This window comes from Saimiri boliviensis, chromosome 1, assembly GCF_048565385.1.
Source record: "Saimiri boliviensis isolate mSaiBol1 chromosome 1, mSaiBol1.pri, whole genome shotgun sequence".
In the NCBI taxonomy this organism is placed as follows: Eukaryota; Metazoa; Chordata; class Mammalia; order Primates; family Cebidae; genus Saimiri; species Saimiri boliviensis.
The window spans coordinates 287,194,958-287,212,173 of NC_133449.1; the positions used below are offsets into that span (position 1 = coordinate 287,194,958).

Consider the following 17,216-nt stretch of genomic DNA (forward strand, 5'->3'; position numbering starts at 1 on the left):
AAGGAAGTGATTCATCATCCACAGCTCCAGAGGTGGCCTCTGAGGAAATCTTAACTTCTAAAAGATAAATTAAGTGAAGATGTACTGGCTGCTAAAACAGACGAGCGTGGTCTCTAAAGGCAGATTAAAGCCAGCTAATGAAATTACTAGCCAGCAACACTGCATTTTTTCTTTCCAGTCAGAATGTGACCTAAAATGATGTCAGGCAAGATGTGATCCAAAAGACAGCCTCAAACAGGATATAAGCCAAACAAAATGGTATGAAAACCATTAGTTGGAACCTGTGAATTCCAGATTATTATTAAGATGATTTCCATACTTGGAGATATTTTAGTACTTGAGGAGTTTCATTATATATGGACATCATAAAAAGTATGATGTGTAAGTTCCTCAAACTGCAAACATCTACCAATATTTGTAAGAGAACTGCCATAAACAAATCCACCCTTTGGCATTTTCTATTCTTTTCTGGATGATGGCTCTTCCTTAGTGCCACCCAATCCTCCCCTCTGCCCAGCCCTGCCCAGCGACCCTGTGTGAATAAGCCTCTGAGAAACAGCCCATTACGGAAGATGGAAGTACAGGAGATCCAGAGACCACACTGCCCTTGGGCTTTTCAGAGAGCAGAAATGTACTTTCACAGAGGCTGGTAAGACTAGCTAGTGGTCATGAAATGGCACCAGGTATGCTTCTCTTGCCAAGAAGTACAATGACAGGTTAAGTACGAACTGAAATGTATCACCATTACTGGGTCTGCCAAGTACTCAGGGGCAGCTGTCCCCACACAACTGGGGCAGTGCAGCTTCCAAATTGTGCTTTGGCTTATGTGTATTTTCTCTAATTGTGGCATCTCACTGTTATAAACTACCAAAAATTTACTTATGCATTTTTATTTCATAAATTTATTTTTAATGAAAAAAAAAATCAAACCTTAGCATGATAAGTCTACAGTGAGACACCCAGTAAAGCTGTTTCTAGATACTCTGACGTTTATGATTGAAAAATTAATTATAATGATATGAGAACTTAGTCATATATATGATTATTTTATTTATAAAGCTAGTTAAGCACACCGGAGATAAATTATTTCACTTATGAAGTGTTTTCTTATCCTGCATTTATATGATACGAGATTTAAGAAGAGCGAGTTTCCTAAGTCTATAAACCCCGGGGCACCCTCTAGTGGACTTGGGGGCGGCAAAGAATTTCACTGATGAAAACACTACCACAATTCAGACTTGGAACATTTCAGGACAGATTGTGAGGTTAAACTGAAGATGATGAACAATTCTTCTCTACCTACAAAAAGACTGCAACTATGTTACCTTTAGACTTACAATTCTGGAGCCTATACTTACAAACAATTTGCTTTTGTAAAGGTACTTGCTTCTCCCACTGGAATCTTTCACTTCTTTACTAAATACTAAGGACATTTCAAAAAGGAAGAGATGCCGTTCTCGACCCTTTCGAATTAAGGTTTTTGGGTCCCACACTTGGAAGGATTCCTGTAGGATGAGTTCTCCCTGAGACTCAATGTTTTCATCAAACCCTACAACATGAAAAAAAGGAGGCAAATCAATTTAAAAGAAAAAGAAAAAATGATGCACAAGAAAGCATTATCACTATTTTCAACATTTAAAAAATGCCCGTCAATTAAACCCCAGATGAGAATTTTCCATCTAATTCTGACTCGAGTCTTCACAACACTGACCCATCCTACAAAGGATAATTCTTCCTAACACACCACTTTGCATGTATTTTCCTTTGCTCGACTCCTCATGGCTTTACTGTTTGAGTTCTATCCCTTTGGTGGCCTTCACACCAGCTGAGATCTGGTTCTACCCTCTACTTCTCTTCAGCCCTCCACGGCAGCATCCCACCACACAAACCTCCTCTGGAACAGTTCCGACTCTCCTCTAAGCCCCCACCTATGTTCCAGCCTGGGTCCTGATTCTCCCTGCTTCCTTGACCCAGAGCACTCTTCCCAGGCATTATGCTTAGGTCCAGCCTTTCTTCAAGGACCTGCCGTGATCCTGCTTCTTGGAGAAGTCCCTTGCTGCCCATTCTTAGTGCACCCTTCCTCCTCTGAATGTGACATTCTGCATGTGAATCATTTGTGCTCTGGACTTCACCGCTGCTCCTCTCTTCATGGAAGTGGCCTGCTTTATCACCTGGATATGAAGCCGCTAGGGCTTAGTAAAGCCAGCCCTGGGGCAGAAGCTGCCGGTTACCTCCTGACTTCCACTCTCTCCTTTTTCTCTCATAGTAGGAGCTCCCACTAGGAGTGCTCAAAATAAGCACTTCGCTACCCAGCCCCAATCACAGTTAAAAGCAACTGGGTACCTACGCTCTGGACAAGTGAGCAAAGCAGCGGGTACCACTGCTAGCGCTGCCCATCTGGAGTTCCCTCCCTGACCTTCTTCTCCACTTCTTGCTAGATGGAATGTTGGTGAGGTCTTGAAACACCCTTGACCTAGCCAGCCAGAAAAACAACTAGAGTGGAGAGAAATCAGCTGGAACACAGCCTGAGTCCTTGTGACATCATGAAAGGGTGCCATACTAGATCAGCATTTTATATCAGAGAAAGAACAGTCTGTTTTGCTTGGCCTCTGAGTTTTGGGTCTTACGACCCACAGCAGCACCTATGATCTAATTGATACACTGTTCAGTGTTACCCATAAAGACACAGGGTAGCAAAAGCATTTGGAGCAGGATTATAACTGACTCTGTGTAGCCTGGCAAGAACTAAGCTTTGCACCACAGGAAGAGCTTTCTTAAACAGAGGCATTTATGGAAATTATAATTGCTATAATCATTTTGAAACATATTTATCTAATTTTCTGTTTACCATGTTACATGCCAAATTCAACTACACAAAGAAATATCTGATACCTACTATGTCCTAGGCTCTAGCAAGTGATGTAATGGATACAGTGATGGGGAAGCAACACATTCTTTTAAGGATTTAGAGTCTTGGGGTTTGATCCATCCATCCAACCACCTACCCATCTAACAGGGAGAGCAGGTGGCCTGTGGCAAGCTCTACAGGAGTCCAAACAGCACAAATGCTGTTGGCGTCCAGACTGTGGAGAGGCTCTTTTCCAGTGAAAGAACAAGAAAAGGCTTTCAACAAGTGTAGAAGCATTTTATGTGGTCCTTTAAAAAAGCAATAATACCAATTCTTTAAAAAAGAATGCCTAAGTTCTTAACCGCTAACATAGAGACACAAAGCTGGGATTTTTAGGGTTCAGGAAATCCATCTACAAAGTGTTATTGGAAACTGCATAAACGCATACTGGGGTGTGGAAAGTCCCATTACCTTCCAGCATGCTGAGGTGCATGGCGTCGTTGGCTCGCTTTGGCACGCTGAGCATCACCTCCAGGCCGTCTTTAATCTCCCCCTTTCCTTCCTCACAGCACGTCAGCAGCTCCTGCAAAGATCAAAAAGAGACACGAGGTAAAGACTGCAGAATGCTCTGCCAATGAGACCTTGGCAGAAACACAGACTATGAAAGTCCATGGCTTTCAAGATAAAAGCAGAGTGTGGTCAACTGGGCATATATTCTCACAGAAAGGAATGACTACCTCTTTATTCAATGAATGGCAGGGTTTGTCCTGTTCAAATCAGAGTAAACCAGATGTAGTGATAGTTTAAGATGAAATTAATTCACCTGTTAATAGTCAAGCTTCAAAAATGATAAACAGAGGCCAGGTGTGGTAGCTCATGCCTGCAATCCCAGCAGTTTGGGCGGCTAAGGCAGGTGGATCACATGAGGTCAGGAGTGCCAGACCAGCCTGGCCAACATGATGAAACCCCATCTCTACTAAAAAAAATACATAAATAAAAAATAAAAAAATAAACAAAAAATTAGCTGGGCATGGTGGCATGTGCCCGTAATCTCAGCTACTTGGAAGACTTGGGGAGGAGAATGACATGAACCTGGGAGGTGGAGGCTGCAGTGAGCCAAGATTGTGCCACTGTACTCCATCCTGGGGGACAGAGGAAAACTCTGTTTCAAAAAAAAAAAAAAAAAAAGATAATCAGAAATATTTAATTATGCAGCTGATGGCCATGCCAGGTCCAACTGTGCGTTTCCCACGCAATCCCAGTGTGTGACTCCGAACCCTGGGGCCATTAACGCAATACCCCATCTAAACTGGACCAGCCAAGCCTCACAGCAGAAACAGTAATGCTGCGTAAGTACTTACAGTCAAACACATTTCCTTTTTGCGTAGGATGTTTAGAAAAGCTCTAATAGCTGAATTACACCTCTCTGGGGAGCCTTATGTATGTGATTACATTTCAGAGCTATTTAGAGAAACGCCTGTGATTAAATGAATGACAGCAGGAACAATAAGTTCACCTTCTGGTGAGCTCCAAGATACCTTCTTACTGGTGTACTCATAACTATTACCAGGCAATAATAGCAACAGCAGTGTTTTATGTCTTGGTAGTCAACAAAAGAGAGGCATGACACTGCAGCCAGCACTGGCCTCCCAGTGGCTGCCTGAGAGGAACTCAGCTGCTGGATGGGCGGGCACCTTCCCTCATGACCGATGGTGTTCACCTCTGATTCTAAGCAGCATGGCAAACACTGCTTCATAAATGCAGTGCACTGAGCCTAATAACTGATAACTGGCAGAAAACCTTCCTTTTGGGGAGCTAAAGGTAGCTTATTACTGTTCTCCTGGAGAACCTCTGGGCAGAGTGAGATAAGGTTTACAAATGTAAGCAGCAGTTTAGAACTACATGCTACAAACAAAATCCTTACATCTTAAGGACACTAAAAGGTAAACTGCCTTTGCAGAATTAGAAAGCAAAGGACAAATTTGCACATGAACAAATTAGCCTCCTGACTTATTTCACATTCATGGCAACTATTTATTTCTGCAGTGATGGTCACAAAAACACTTAATGGGATTTTGATATGAAAGTACAGGAGAGCTTTTCCAACAGAAAAATCCCATAATAGTGTCACTTTCACAAAACAGTGTAGCCACTTACTACTGTTTCTAGATTTTTCTAACAAAAAGAGTAACGAAGAGTTTCAGGCATTTGTAACTCCACCTTCTAAATTTCTTTCACATCTAGACAAATTACATAATAACTTCCAGTTGTCGTGCCTAGGACAGTACGTGGAACATAGTGGGATTCACAGAATACCATCACTGGGATGAATGGTTTCTATATTTAAATGCTTAGTAAAATTCATCAGCCGAGAAAATGGTATGCTGAACATCACCAGACAGAAGTTGTCAGCAATTCTGATGTAGTCAAGAAAACGTGTACTGATGATATATAATAGAATTTGTGCTAAGAGTTGTCATAAAACGTAAGTTTGTTTACCTTTCTATTGTCAAGACTAATCGCTATTGTTTTCCTTAATGTGATTTTAATTATAATAATTCACAACCAATAAAAAGCAGAGGTCAGGCTGACTCCAATACTTGTGATCTGTATGAACAGGGTGTGCTGCGAGGGGCGTGACATCAGTGACGAGCAACAAGACAGAGGAAGCTGCCTGGACGTGGTTCTCCCTGGCTTCAGCTGAGCTTGTTAATGGGTGTGACTGATGATTCTGGGCACACTCCTTGCCCTCTGAGGCTAGTTTCCACCCCTGCAGACTAGCATTGTCGGGAGGTCAACATACGCAAAGTATACCAAAGTGTACTATGGCTGGCCTGCAGTCAGCAAGCCACAACTGGGAACTACGGGTACTAAAATACTAAGAACCGATAATTTCTCATTTTATGTTAGTGATTAGGGTCAGTCAGTGCAGTTCAGATGCACAATCATGACATATACTCTCATTTAATTCTTGCAATGAGAAATTAGGCAGGGCAATAAATACTAATGAATTAAAAAGTAAAATTAATTGACTGGGTGTTTCAAAAAAATCAGGGTAATTATATAAATATACAGTAAATGTCAAAATAATAATACATAATTCATAACATTTCACAGGCTGAAGATGCATTATACATACTTTTAAAAGGAGCTGGTACTTTGTTATTCGCTGAACCGGTTTAATAAGGTAGGAAGAAATGGAATTGGCTAATCCATGTCGTTGCTGTATCTCCTGTATTAAAACAAAACAAAGCAAGAAACAAGCCAAGATTAAAACATGGCTATAAGACATATTACTTTTCCAAATACTGTACCTAACAACTGTTTAACCATGCTGAAATGATGAGGTTTCCTCCTCCTAAAAGGCTCTTAGAATATTAACACAAACTTCTTTGCTTCTAAAATGTTACTTCTGGAGACAGAAAGGGGCACTCTGGAGCAGGAGGATCTACATACTTTTCAGTGGCACATTTAATGCCATGACTTGTACTTTGCATTTTGTAATTATGTCCTTTACATGCAATGACCTGCAGGCTGGTTGTATTCCTTGCTGTGAAGACAGGTGCCCTGTCTGTGCTACTCACCACTGTACACTAGCACCTAGGATAAAGCTTAGAGTTAAATGAGCACCATATAGATGTTCAATAATGCTTGATACTGGAAAGAAGCATAATCAAAGGTTGTCATCCTGGAGAACAGAGGAAGTTGTAGCAGAAAGCCTCTAAAAAAATAAACCAACTGTACAATGGATACTGGAAGTATGTGAACTGTGAAATCTCTCAGACAGGCATGATTTCTCTTATTCTTCAAGATATGTTTTTGGGCATAGGGGTTTCTAAAATGGCTTTGATTCCAAACATTAAATAATGATGTGCTACGTGGTCTCACTGTTTAAGTGAAATACTGAAATACATCTAACTCCATATACAGGTGCTGAATTTCATCTGATGGCAAAGACATAGAATCATGTGAAATATTAAAAAGAAAAGGCCACTTTGGCTTGGGAGAAGTCTTCCTATTTACAAAGGCAGTGATGTGTAATGTAATGTTCAAGAAAATGACAATTAAAATAGGGTCATCTACGGATAGGGCTTTGTCTCAAAGCAGAAACTGAAAAGTTTATTCAACTTCCCCAGACTTTCAGATAAGAGCTGATTATTCCACCTGTTCATGCACAAGTGTAAAGACAGAAAATAAGTCCTACATCCTCACAACCTTATGCATCAAACTATGCATACTATTCAATAGCACCTTATCCTTTAATCGAAATGTATTGGCACATATTTGACCAAGTTCTGGAAACCTAGAAAGCACTCTGTGTATCACATTCTAAAGCTCCATCCCTTTTGTGCTGAATAATCCACTCCAATAGCTTTCAAAACACAATGAATTAACCTTCTAATTATCCTAGTTGTTATGGCACTATTTGTAAAACTTTAGTGGTAGGTCACTTTTGAAAATACATAACATCATGGAATTAAAATAGGAAAAACAACTAAAAAGATTCAAATTTATTTTTGTTTTACCAAGGGGAAAAGAAGCTTACTAGTTTACATTTTCTTTGTACAATATTACATGTGAAAAAGTTTACTGACTATAAATAGTAATGACATTATAAATGATTGAATACAAACAGTAGTAACATATACACACACACATATGTGTATATATCACAATCTGAGTTTCTGACATACTTCCAGTACTTGCATAGTATCCTTTAAAAGTGGAAGACAATGTAAGAATAGCCCAATATAAACATGATAGATAAAAATGAAAACATTGTACTATCAATTAGGTGAAAATTATGAGTAATATTGCATTTTATGTACAAAACTTGGAAAATTATGGTCTCTTTAGGAATCCATTACTTACATCAAAATAGGACCCTGCATGTTCCAAAATCAGCTGAGTAGAATCAGGCTTATTTTTGCAATATGTGACATACATCTGAAACTTGTCTGCCTATAAGCCAAAAAAAAAAAAAAAAAAAAAAAAACCCGAAAAACTCATTTAAACCATAACAAGTCAACATATGATAAAACTTTCATATAGAAAAGAAGCTGTGTGGATAACAAAAATTTAAACCTAAAGTTCTCAAGTTAAAGATACTGTATTTTGAAAAGAAAGCTACTGAAATAAGAAACACACGGTTCTGACAGCATGCAACTACAGCAGCCTCCCCAACACCGGCATGCCGGTCTGAGTACCTGTCCTCTCTTCCCATAGCGATGTGTGCAGACCTGTCTGTGGGCTCTGGACAGCATGATCCCCGGTTCACCTATCTGCCTCCCTTCTAGAATGGTCGCTCCCCCAGGACTGGGGACTCATCTATCAGCAATGCCCCAGGGTCAAGCAGAGGCCTGGCACACTAAATACTCTATTTCAAACCATCACCAGCACCAAAAAAAAACTCACTCCACAATAACAATTAGTTGGAGTATGCAATTCTTTGAGGTAAAGTCTATTTCTCTGCATGCATGAATATTAGCAGAAGATGGTGACTTAAAGGAAATGAAGAACATCCCTCCTAACTTCCTTCAATGCCACCTAATAATTGCAAGAGAACAAATGGTTGAGGTTTCATTACCCAAGTAACAAAACAATGTCCAACATCCTCTGGCAACTGTTCATATTTTTCCAGCTCCTTTAGGAATATGCTGCAGAGAATGAAAGGAATATATTATGAAGGTGTTTTAAAACATTTTACTAGTCAGATGTGCCAGAAATGGATATATCTGTGCCCCCTAGAGAATTAACAAAATGTGTATCTCTTAACTAGGGAAAGTTATTGTGACTTTCAAACAATTAACCAGTTTAGCCTTCAAACACTCTCTAACAAATTTATTTCTGGGAAAGTGCTACTGAATTCACTGAAGACACACTTTAGAGATGTAAATATTCAGTTGAAAACCCGTTTGGTCTTTTCTGCCTCCTGCTGGGGAGCAAGGGGACTGTGCTCTTGCTGACACCAGTGTCATCTCACCACAGGCCACCTAAATAAAGGAGCTTCTGCTTCTGCTGCTGCTTTAAAAATATCGAAACAGAATCATGACCTCCTGTGGCCAATGGAAAGTGGAAAGTGCATTTGACTCCTGTTGCTTCTTCAGTTCCCCCTGTCTCTTACTATAAGAGACTAAAGAGCACAGGCCAGCAGGCCCATGGCACTGTCTGTCAACCCTCAGAAATAACTCACAGGGCACCTGATGGCTTGGATTCAGACAAGTTAAGCTTCCTATACAAATATTTTCATAGTTTTCCTGATCTTATTTCTGTAGAAGGTAAGTACAAACATAAAGTTAAGTCTGCATTGAACGAGTTTATAGAATGCCAGTCTTTTTGGAGAAAGACTGATAGGCTTCATTTAAGTGGCAACAAGATCACTGAAATTGCTGAATTCAATGGGAACGTTTTGTTTCTTGTGATGAAACTTCAGCATAACGTGGATTTCAAGAGTAACTGCTCCCAAAGAAAAAGCCACTCACTTATTATGAAATTCATAGATTTCCTGCATGTTTCCAAAGATGATGAGTTCTTTGTTGACAATGCCAGGTGGGATCTCTTCCACGCCACTGGTCATTTCCCACAGGTAGGTCTGGCCGAGAGGGAAACAGGGATTAGACAGAAATAAACACCACATTTTCAAGAAACAGTTGTTTCTGACATCTGTAAATACAGAGAGTTAATGTATAAGTGAAAGTGTAACTGAGGACTGGAACCTTTTACAAAACAATGAAAAACCCATCTAAAAAGGGCCGTCAGTTGCTGTTAATATTTGAGAAGAGTTCCTATACTTTTCAACTCTAAAATTATTCCCAGCTTCAAATATTGGAATTAACCTACTCTACAAGCACAACAAATATTCCTGATACCACTGAGTATTAGTTGCCAGTCATAATTAGTAGGCACATTTCTCTGAAACTGCTGTAAAATTCTATACAAAAAGAATGTCAGCCAGACCATCATGTGATAAACAGAATGGGAGGATTAATGCTGTATCATCTCTGTAACGACTGAAAAACAAACCTAGAACTCCACAGAAGTGCAGAAACACGAGACGGGCTGCTTAAGCATTCTTTAATTTTAAAAAAATGACAGAAAAAAAATTGTGATTATTCTAAGGACCACCAACAGGTAAGAATAAAATAGCAAGCTTATGCTCAATCTAAATAAATAAGCTAAAAAAACAACAACAACAAAAACAACAAAAAAAACTTACTTACATCCATACATTCCCGGAGGTCTCTTACATAAGCCTTTTCAGTTTGAATGAGCTCAGCCATTATGAACCTTAAAGAGAGGAAGACAGGAGTGCAGCTTACTTCACTATCTACTTTTATGGATTTATGAAATAATAGAGAGAGTCTAAAAGTATTAGTATTAGGGTGATTATTTTGGAGAGGTTAAATCATGAATAGATAGAAGAACAGTATCCAGTCACTAATTCAAAAGGGGAAAAAAAGATTTCTGCAAACATTTTATTGAGGTATATTGCCAGATCAGGGTTTCTTAACCCGGCACCATGGACATTTGGGGCCAGGTAACTCTGCTGTGGGCTGTCCTCTGCAATGCAGAGTGCTCAGCAGCTTCCCACTACATGCCCACAGCAATCCCTCCCACTCCCCACTGACACAACCAAAATGGCCCCTCCCATTGTCCGTGTCCCCAGGGGACAAAATTGTCAATTAAGAACCAATGGATTCGCGTACTCCTTTTTTATTTATACAGAGTTTACTACCTGGCAACTTTTAAACACCTAAATTTGTTTTAGATGTGATAAAAACTATTAACTTCCTTTCCTTGGTATCACTATCTATTAATGACAATTTGTCAACTCCACATGAAAGAAAGGCACAGGGATAAAAACTAGATGCTGTTTCTGAACCAGGTGATAAGAGGACAGTGAGCCCAGTGAAGTCTGTGCTGACATCGTAACTAAGCCCAGTGAAGACTGTGCTGACATAACTAAGCCCACTCAGAGCCACAAAAAGCCTGGGTGTCATGTGACTTCAAAGCACACGCAGAAGCAAGTGTGCCCAAATGACATTCTCTTTACTTTTTCAATGAATCCTGGTAGATTCTGAAAGATTGGCTTACTCTTTCCTGCGGGCAGATTTCCGCTTCTCTTCATTAAGTTCATGAGCAGCATCTCGAAGCTTCACCTCTGAGCCAGGGATACTGGCTGGAATGATATCTAGCTGGAGACTTTTACTCTGTGGAATAAGAGAGTCAATGAACTCAGTTAATTATATAAGCAAAGAGGGTGTTAGGAAGAAGATGATGATTCATTCAGCTTGCACAAGGCCGTTTACCGATTTGTTGGAATCTGAAGAAATCCCCAGGGCTTTCTCCAAAGACGTCCTGTACTTCTCCATCCGCAGAGAGAAATCTCTGTACCTCTTGTCCACAGCAGTGACACATTTTTTTATCTCTGCCGCATGGGCATGCCCTTTTTCACAAAAGCCATCAGCCAGCTGTATCAATAGCTTCACTCTCTCTTTGGTTTGCTGCAAAAAACAACAGGAAAGTGTTGTGAGGCAAATGAACCCGACTGCCAGAAACCCGAAACATAGTGGCGACTTGCCTCCAACTCAGAGCTCTGAACAAGAAAACTGCCTGCTGGTAGTCTTCTTTCCTCAGCTCTTCCACAATGAATGGCATTTTTATGACCTCAAAGAAGAAATTTAGACTATTTTTCAACAATGTCTTCTTCTGGGAGGTGCTTAGTGGAAACACGCAGAATGAATATGTGAAGGAATGTACTCGAAGAACACCGTCTTCCCAATGCTGGTCCTCTCCCCAAAGTCGCTGAGCAAAGACAAGGCCTCGCTACCTGCATGTTTGTTCTTCGTGCCCAACTGGCCCCACAGCTCTTTCAGGGCAAGCAGGCATCTATCTGACTTTTTGGTTTTCCTGAAGCGTGTGGCCAAGGCTGTCCCCACAGCAGGCACTCCACAAAATTCCTCATGACGCCTCTGCATCATGTTGATTGCTTTTTTAACTCTTAGGATATGCAGAAGAAAATTCACTAGTCAGGAAATTATCTACATAGAGGTATTGTAAACTTTGTTACCCTGTTTGAGAGCTTGCTCTAAAATCATTTCATATGTACATAGAAAAGATGTTTTATTAAGTTAACCATAATTTACTATTTTCCACAGAGATAAGGACAACCATAAAACAAGCTATATGTACCATTCAGCAACATGACTCAACTCCGGCTGACTTCTCAACAGCTCTCTCTCTTCACATTCATTTCCATGGTTATTACAATTAGGCTTCCTTTGCCATTCCCCTGGTGTTTTCAGGTTAAGTGACTTACTCTTCTATGAAACCTCTTTTCTCGGTTAAGCTTTAACTAGAAAATCTTTTTTAACACATATTCAGGAAACTGACTTTATTGAAAAATCTCCAAAAGGAAGAAGGTCAGAGTTAAAAACCAAGATAAATGAACTTAGCTTGTAAAATCAAAGTTCTAAGCCATAAATCACTGGGTAACCTGTGAAGTTAGCTGTCAAGATCCTCCAGATTCTAAAAAATAACCCCAACACCCCAGCCAGCTGCCAGCCACCCAACAGCACCACCCCCCCAATCCCCCAGCTGTGGCTCACCCACTCACCCTCGGCCAGCACCCTCCTTGGGGCCTCTGCACTGGTGCTTCTGCCTGGAATGCCACTCCCTCAGATATCCTTATGGCTCCTTCATGTCTCTACTCAAATAAAGGCCACTCTCTCAATGGGTCCTCCCTGGACCCCTTACGCTACAGCTTGCCTCCCTGCCTATTCTTCTGCTCTGGTTTTTCCCATAGCATGCATGGCCTTCTGACAGAGGGTGCAAGTGATTTTTTTTTTTTTTTTTTTTTGAGACAGACTCACGCTCTGTTGCCCAGGCTAGAGTGTAGTGGCGTGATCTCAGCTCACTGCAACCTCTGCCTCCAGGCTGAAGCAATTCCCTGCCTCAGCCTCCTGAGTAGCTGGAATTACAGGCACCTGCCACCAAGCCCGGCTAATTTTTTGGCTAATTTTTTTGTGTATGTATTTTTAGTAGAGACAGGGTTTCACCATCTTGGCCAGGCTGGTCTTGAACTCCTGACTTCATGAGCCACCTGTTTCAGCCTCCCAAAGGGCTGGGATGACAGGTGTGAGCCACCATGCCTGGCCATTGTCTTTCTCCTGTGAGAACGTCACCTTCACAGGTCAGAAATACTTGCTTGTTTTGCTTACTAACATCTCTTACGTTGCTGTAAGAGATCTGTGGAGGGCATTGTAAGCTACCTGTTAAGTCCATCTTTAAGGAGTTAAGAAAGTGTTTTAAGTGATGGGAAGATAGAAGTGAAGATAAAGATAATGCAGCTTGCCAAAAGTAAAAAAAAATTGTTGAGCAACTGAAATGTGTGACGAAAACTAAGTACTGTAAATCTGCTAACCTATGAACTTTAAAAATATCTCAGTGTATTTTTACCTGCACTGGTATTTTTTAAATACATTCACAGGATTCAAAATTCCAAAGGTAAAAAAGATACAAAGTAAAAACTCTTCTCATTCCATCTTCCCTGTCACCAGTTCAAATACCAGCTTCTTGCTATCACTTCAGAGACATTTTACGTGCATGTACAAGCAAGCGCACAAATGTACGTATTTTTCTCCCTCACATTTTTTACACAAAAACTTGCATACAACAAACACTGCTCGGCATTAGTATTTTCCACTGAGCAAATCTCAGTTGTCCTTCCTGATCAGAACTGAAGTCCTCGCCTGTGTTTAGAGCTGTGTAATATTTCACGATACGGATGTGAACTATATGGACGTAAGTTCATGTGTCTCTGCCAAAAGGTCTCCATGTTGTTTCCAAATTTCATCTACCAAGGCAATAACGCAAGAAATCAACCAGCTGCACGACTGTTGGTTAGCCATGTACCTGAGTGCTGCTGGGGCGACAGGAAGTGCAGTGTGAGCAGATAGTAAGATGCTGCCAGAGGCCTCTGAGTGTTCCCCCAGCAACGGAGCCTCATCCATGCAGCAAGGGGTCTAACTTTTTGGTATCTGCTAATCCACTGGGGGAAATACTCAGTGTAGTTTTGATTTATGCTTTTCTTATATTAAGTAAAGTTCATAATCTCATGGTGAAAGCCATTTATTCCTTTTCTGTGACATATGTTTAATATCTTTTGTCCATTTTCTTGGTCTTTTTTTCTTACTGATATCTGAAAGTTCTTTCCTACTGGGAAATCAGTCCTTTAAAATATGAGCTGCCTATATATCTTATCAATTTGATTTTTATCTTTAGATGTTCCTTATGGTGGACTGCCCTGTGGAAAGTTTTACATTTTTTTGTGTAGGTGAAGTTATTAGTTTTTTCTTTCACAGGTTTGGATTTTGTGTCATTTAGACAATTTCTCCATATGAAGATATAAAAAAAATCCTGTTATTTCTTCTGGTAGTATTAGGTTACCACTGCTGATATTTAAATCTTCTTCTGGTATGTATCACGGTATCAAGGTGAGATATAAATTCAACTTAATTTTTTTCCAAAGCCATTTGCCTTGAAAAACATCAATTAAAAAAATTCTTACATCTTTTAAAGTGAGATTATAAGGATTTTCATTCTTATTCTATTTGTTTTCTTTACCGATTGTTACAGTGCTTAAAAAGCACATAAATATTTTAACTGAACAACCTCATCTGTAGGCATAATCAAGGAACTGGAGAAAAATAAAAGCAAATTGAAGTCTTAAGTCCACAAGCTCAAGAGAGCTTTGCTCATCATGTTCTTAGTCAGAAATTCAATGGTGTTAGACACTTTCTAACAAAGTAAGGCATTTGGCATTGGGGACACTGGTGATTAAAGCTGCAGGAAAACCTTGTGGGAAGAACAGCTCAGTAAGGCAGTGGCTTCTGGACCTCAGTGTGTGTGCAAAAAATCATGTGGTGAGCTCTTCAAATGCTTATCCTCAGGCCTCACTCCTAGACAGCCTATGTCACTACGTTTGGAGGGAGGACAGAAATCTCTCTTAAATAAACACCCACAACCTGGATGCAGGTGGTGCCTGTATGATGCATAGAGAAATGACTGCACTGAGACCTGCGAAGGGACCGAACCGAGTCTCAGTGAGATGGTGATGGGAGACTCTTGTTTAGCCTTCAAGCTTCAGTCCCATCAACACTAAAAGTGTTGTAACATTGCCACAAGTGCACTGAAAGACAATCCTTTCAGAGTTAAGAATTCTCTATATAGCAAACGAAAAACAGTTTTTTAGATGATTCTAAGATCAGGTGACAGAAGGCAAGTGAGAGAGCCTGAGCTCATCATGAAAAATCAAAAGGACATCTCCAAACACCAAAGCAGGTGTTTTCTGATTAAAAGAAAGTCAGAAACCAAAGGAAAAGACTGCTAAGAAAAGGAAAGGTAAGGGGTGTTCGTTTCAAAATCTACCAGTTCCTCTTAGTATAATCAATTCATTAAATCCAACAAAAGAAACAGTTCTACATATTTGGGAATCAGCAAGGTCAGATATTTCTTATGAAATACAAGAATAAAAATAAGCCTCTCATTGCCCAATGTTTCAACAACCACACACCAAACTTGAGGCAAAGGAATATTTAGGAACAACGGAAAAATTCTTTTATACACACTTTATTAGTGGAACAGGATGCCATGTTACTCAATTCCAGACAGAGACGTGCACATCACATTCCCCATGCACAGCCCCTAGGGCAGGGCGGTGAGCAGGCTGTCTGGCTATACATAATGGCCTACAGAGTGGGGTGGTGGTAAAAGACAGCAAAACTTAAATCTAGCTCTGAATGTGGTATGTGATGTTAGCCATTTTCTTAATATCTTTATAATCAAATGATATTCAAATAAGCAAACACAGCTCGGGACTACAGGCACACACACCACCAAGCCCAGCTAATTTAAAAAAATTCCTTTTGTAGAGACAGGGTCTTGTCATCTTGCCCAGGCTAGTCTCAAACTCCTGGCCTCAAGTGATCCTCACATCTCAGCCTCCCTTGAGCTCAGGAGTCTGAAGAGGATCCCTTGAGCTCAGGAGTTTGAGGATGCACTGAGCCATTATGGTGCCACTGCACACCAGCCTGGGCAACAGAGCAAGATCCCATGTCTAACACACACACACACACACACACACACACACACACCCTAAATACAGACCATATAATGCATATAACTCTTATTTAGTATCTAAATATTAACAAAAAATGAAAACTGTCCAGCCAGGTGTGTATCTGGAGGATGAAAAGCCACGACCCTTACCTGCAGGGGAGGGTGGTTTGGCCCTCCTTAGTGTTTGTTGTGCCTCTGGGGACAGCTACTGTCCTGCGGTGCTGCACCCTGCTCTGCCCCAGCGCTCACCACACCCCCACCCTGGGCCGGGTGTTCTTGCTGCGCCCCCCATGCCTGGTCTCTCTGCAGCCCTGTTTGCCTGTGCTGGCCTTCAGGATAGGGGCCGTGTATTCCCAGAGCCCAGCACCCCAGGGCCGAGGGAAAGGAGAGCTTTGGAGAACAGGAGCAGAGGGTGACAAAGAAGAGCGGGAGTCAGCAATGGTAACAGAAAACATAAACATGGACAAGTAAACGTAATACAAAGTAGCTGTCCTCTTGCTAAATGATTGAGAAATTCCTGTCACGTTTTCAAAGCCAGGGTAGGGACCACAGGAGATAATCCGTCTTGCTACTTTATAGAAACACTTCTTTTTAACCCCAAATGTTATCCAGCTTATTTATTTCCCACTCTTACATTTGAAATAATTGTCAGCTTTTTCTAAAAACTTGAATCTGTCATCAACCATAGAGGCACTTCAGAACATAATACAAAGGATGTATACTCAAAGACTTTGAAAAACAAACCCCAGAGGTTGCGATGCTAACTCTACAATAGTCTCAGAACTGTTGTGAGCTCTCGAAAGGACTCAGCCTCTGCAGGTACAAGCCTTGATTAGGACAACATTCAGGTCAATATGCGGATTCTTATATTTTTCCTCAAAAAGCCATATTTACTCTATATGGCATATGCCATAAAGATAATTCAATTTCGTAATTTTTCCCCAGGTGTAGGAAAGAAAACACCCCAAGAATAAAGGTCAACTTGACACCAAATAGTGTTTAACAAAAATAGCAAATGCTCAGAAAACACCTTAGAAAAGAAAACAGGAGGGGGAAGAAAATGCAGAAGGGAATGAGAAGAATAAAGAAGAAAAGAAGAGAGATGGCAGTATTCACAGACATCAGAGGGACAAAGGACACATATGAAGGGGTGAGATGGAGGACACCGAGTGACACACGTGAACCGCAAGAAGAAGCATTCCCCAAGTTAATGTGGAACAGCCCACTGGGCTCAGCCCATTTCTCCAGT

The 17,216-nt window shown here is 40.7% G+C and overlaps 1 protein-coding gene across 3 annotated transcripts in view; it reads right to left on the minus strand.

The window, feature by feature from the left end:
• The window catches only part of TRIO (trio Rho guanine nucleotide exchange factor), a 370,817-nt gene that overhangs the window by 109,596 nt on the left and 244,005 nt on the right, over positions 1-17,216 (minus strand). For all 3 annotated transcript variants that reach the window (XM_039474054.2, XM_039474085.2, XM_074387142.1), the window contains exons 22-30: positions 11,158-11,352; positions 10,943-11,058; positions 10,069-10,135; positions 9,331-9,440; positions 8,436-8,505; positions 7,721-7,810; positions 5,988-6,080; positions 3,320-3,431; positions 1,359-1,549 (exon numbers count right to left, since the gene is read on the minus strand). In XM_039474054.2, coding sequence (XP_039329988.1) covers positions 1,359-1,549; positions 3,320-3,431; positions 5,988-6,080; positions 7,721-7,810; positions 8,436-8,505; positions 9,331-9,440; positions 10,069-10,135; positions 10,943-11,058; positions 11,158-11,352 — 1,044 coding nt within the window. The remainder of the gene's footprint in view (positions 1-1,358; positions 1,550-3,319; positions 3,432-5,987; positions 6,081-7,720; positions 7,811-8,435; positions 8,506-9,330; positions 9,441-10,068; positions 10,136-10,942; positions 11,059-11,157; positions 11,353-17,216) is intronic.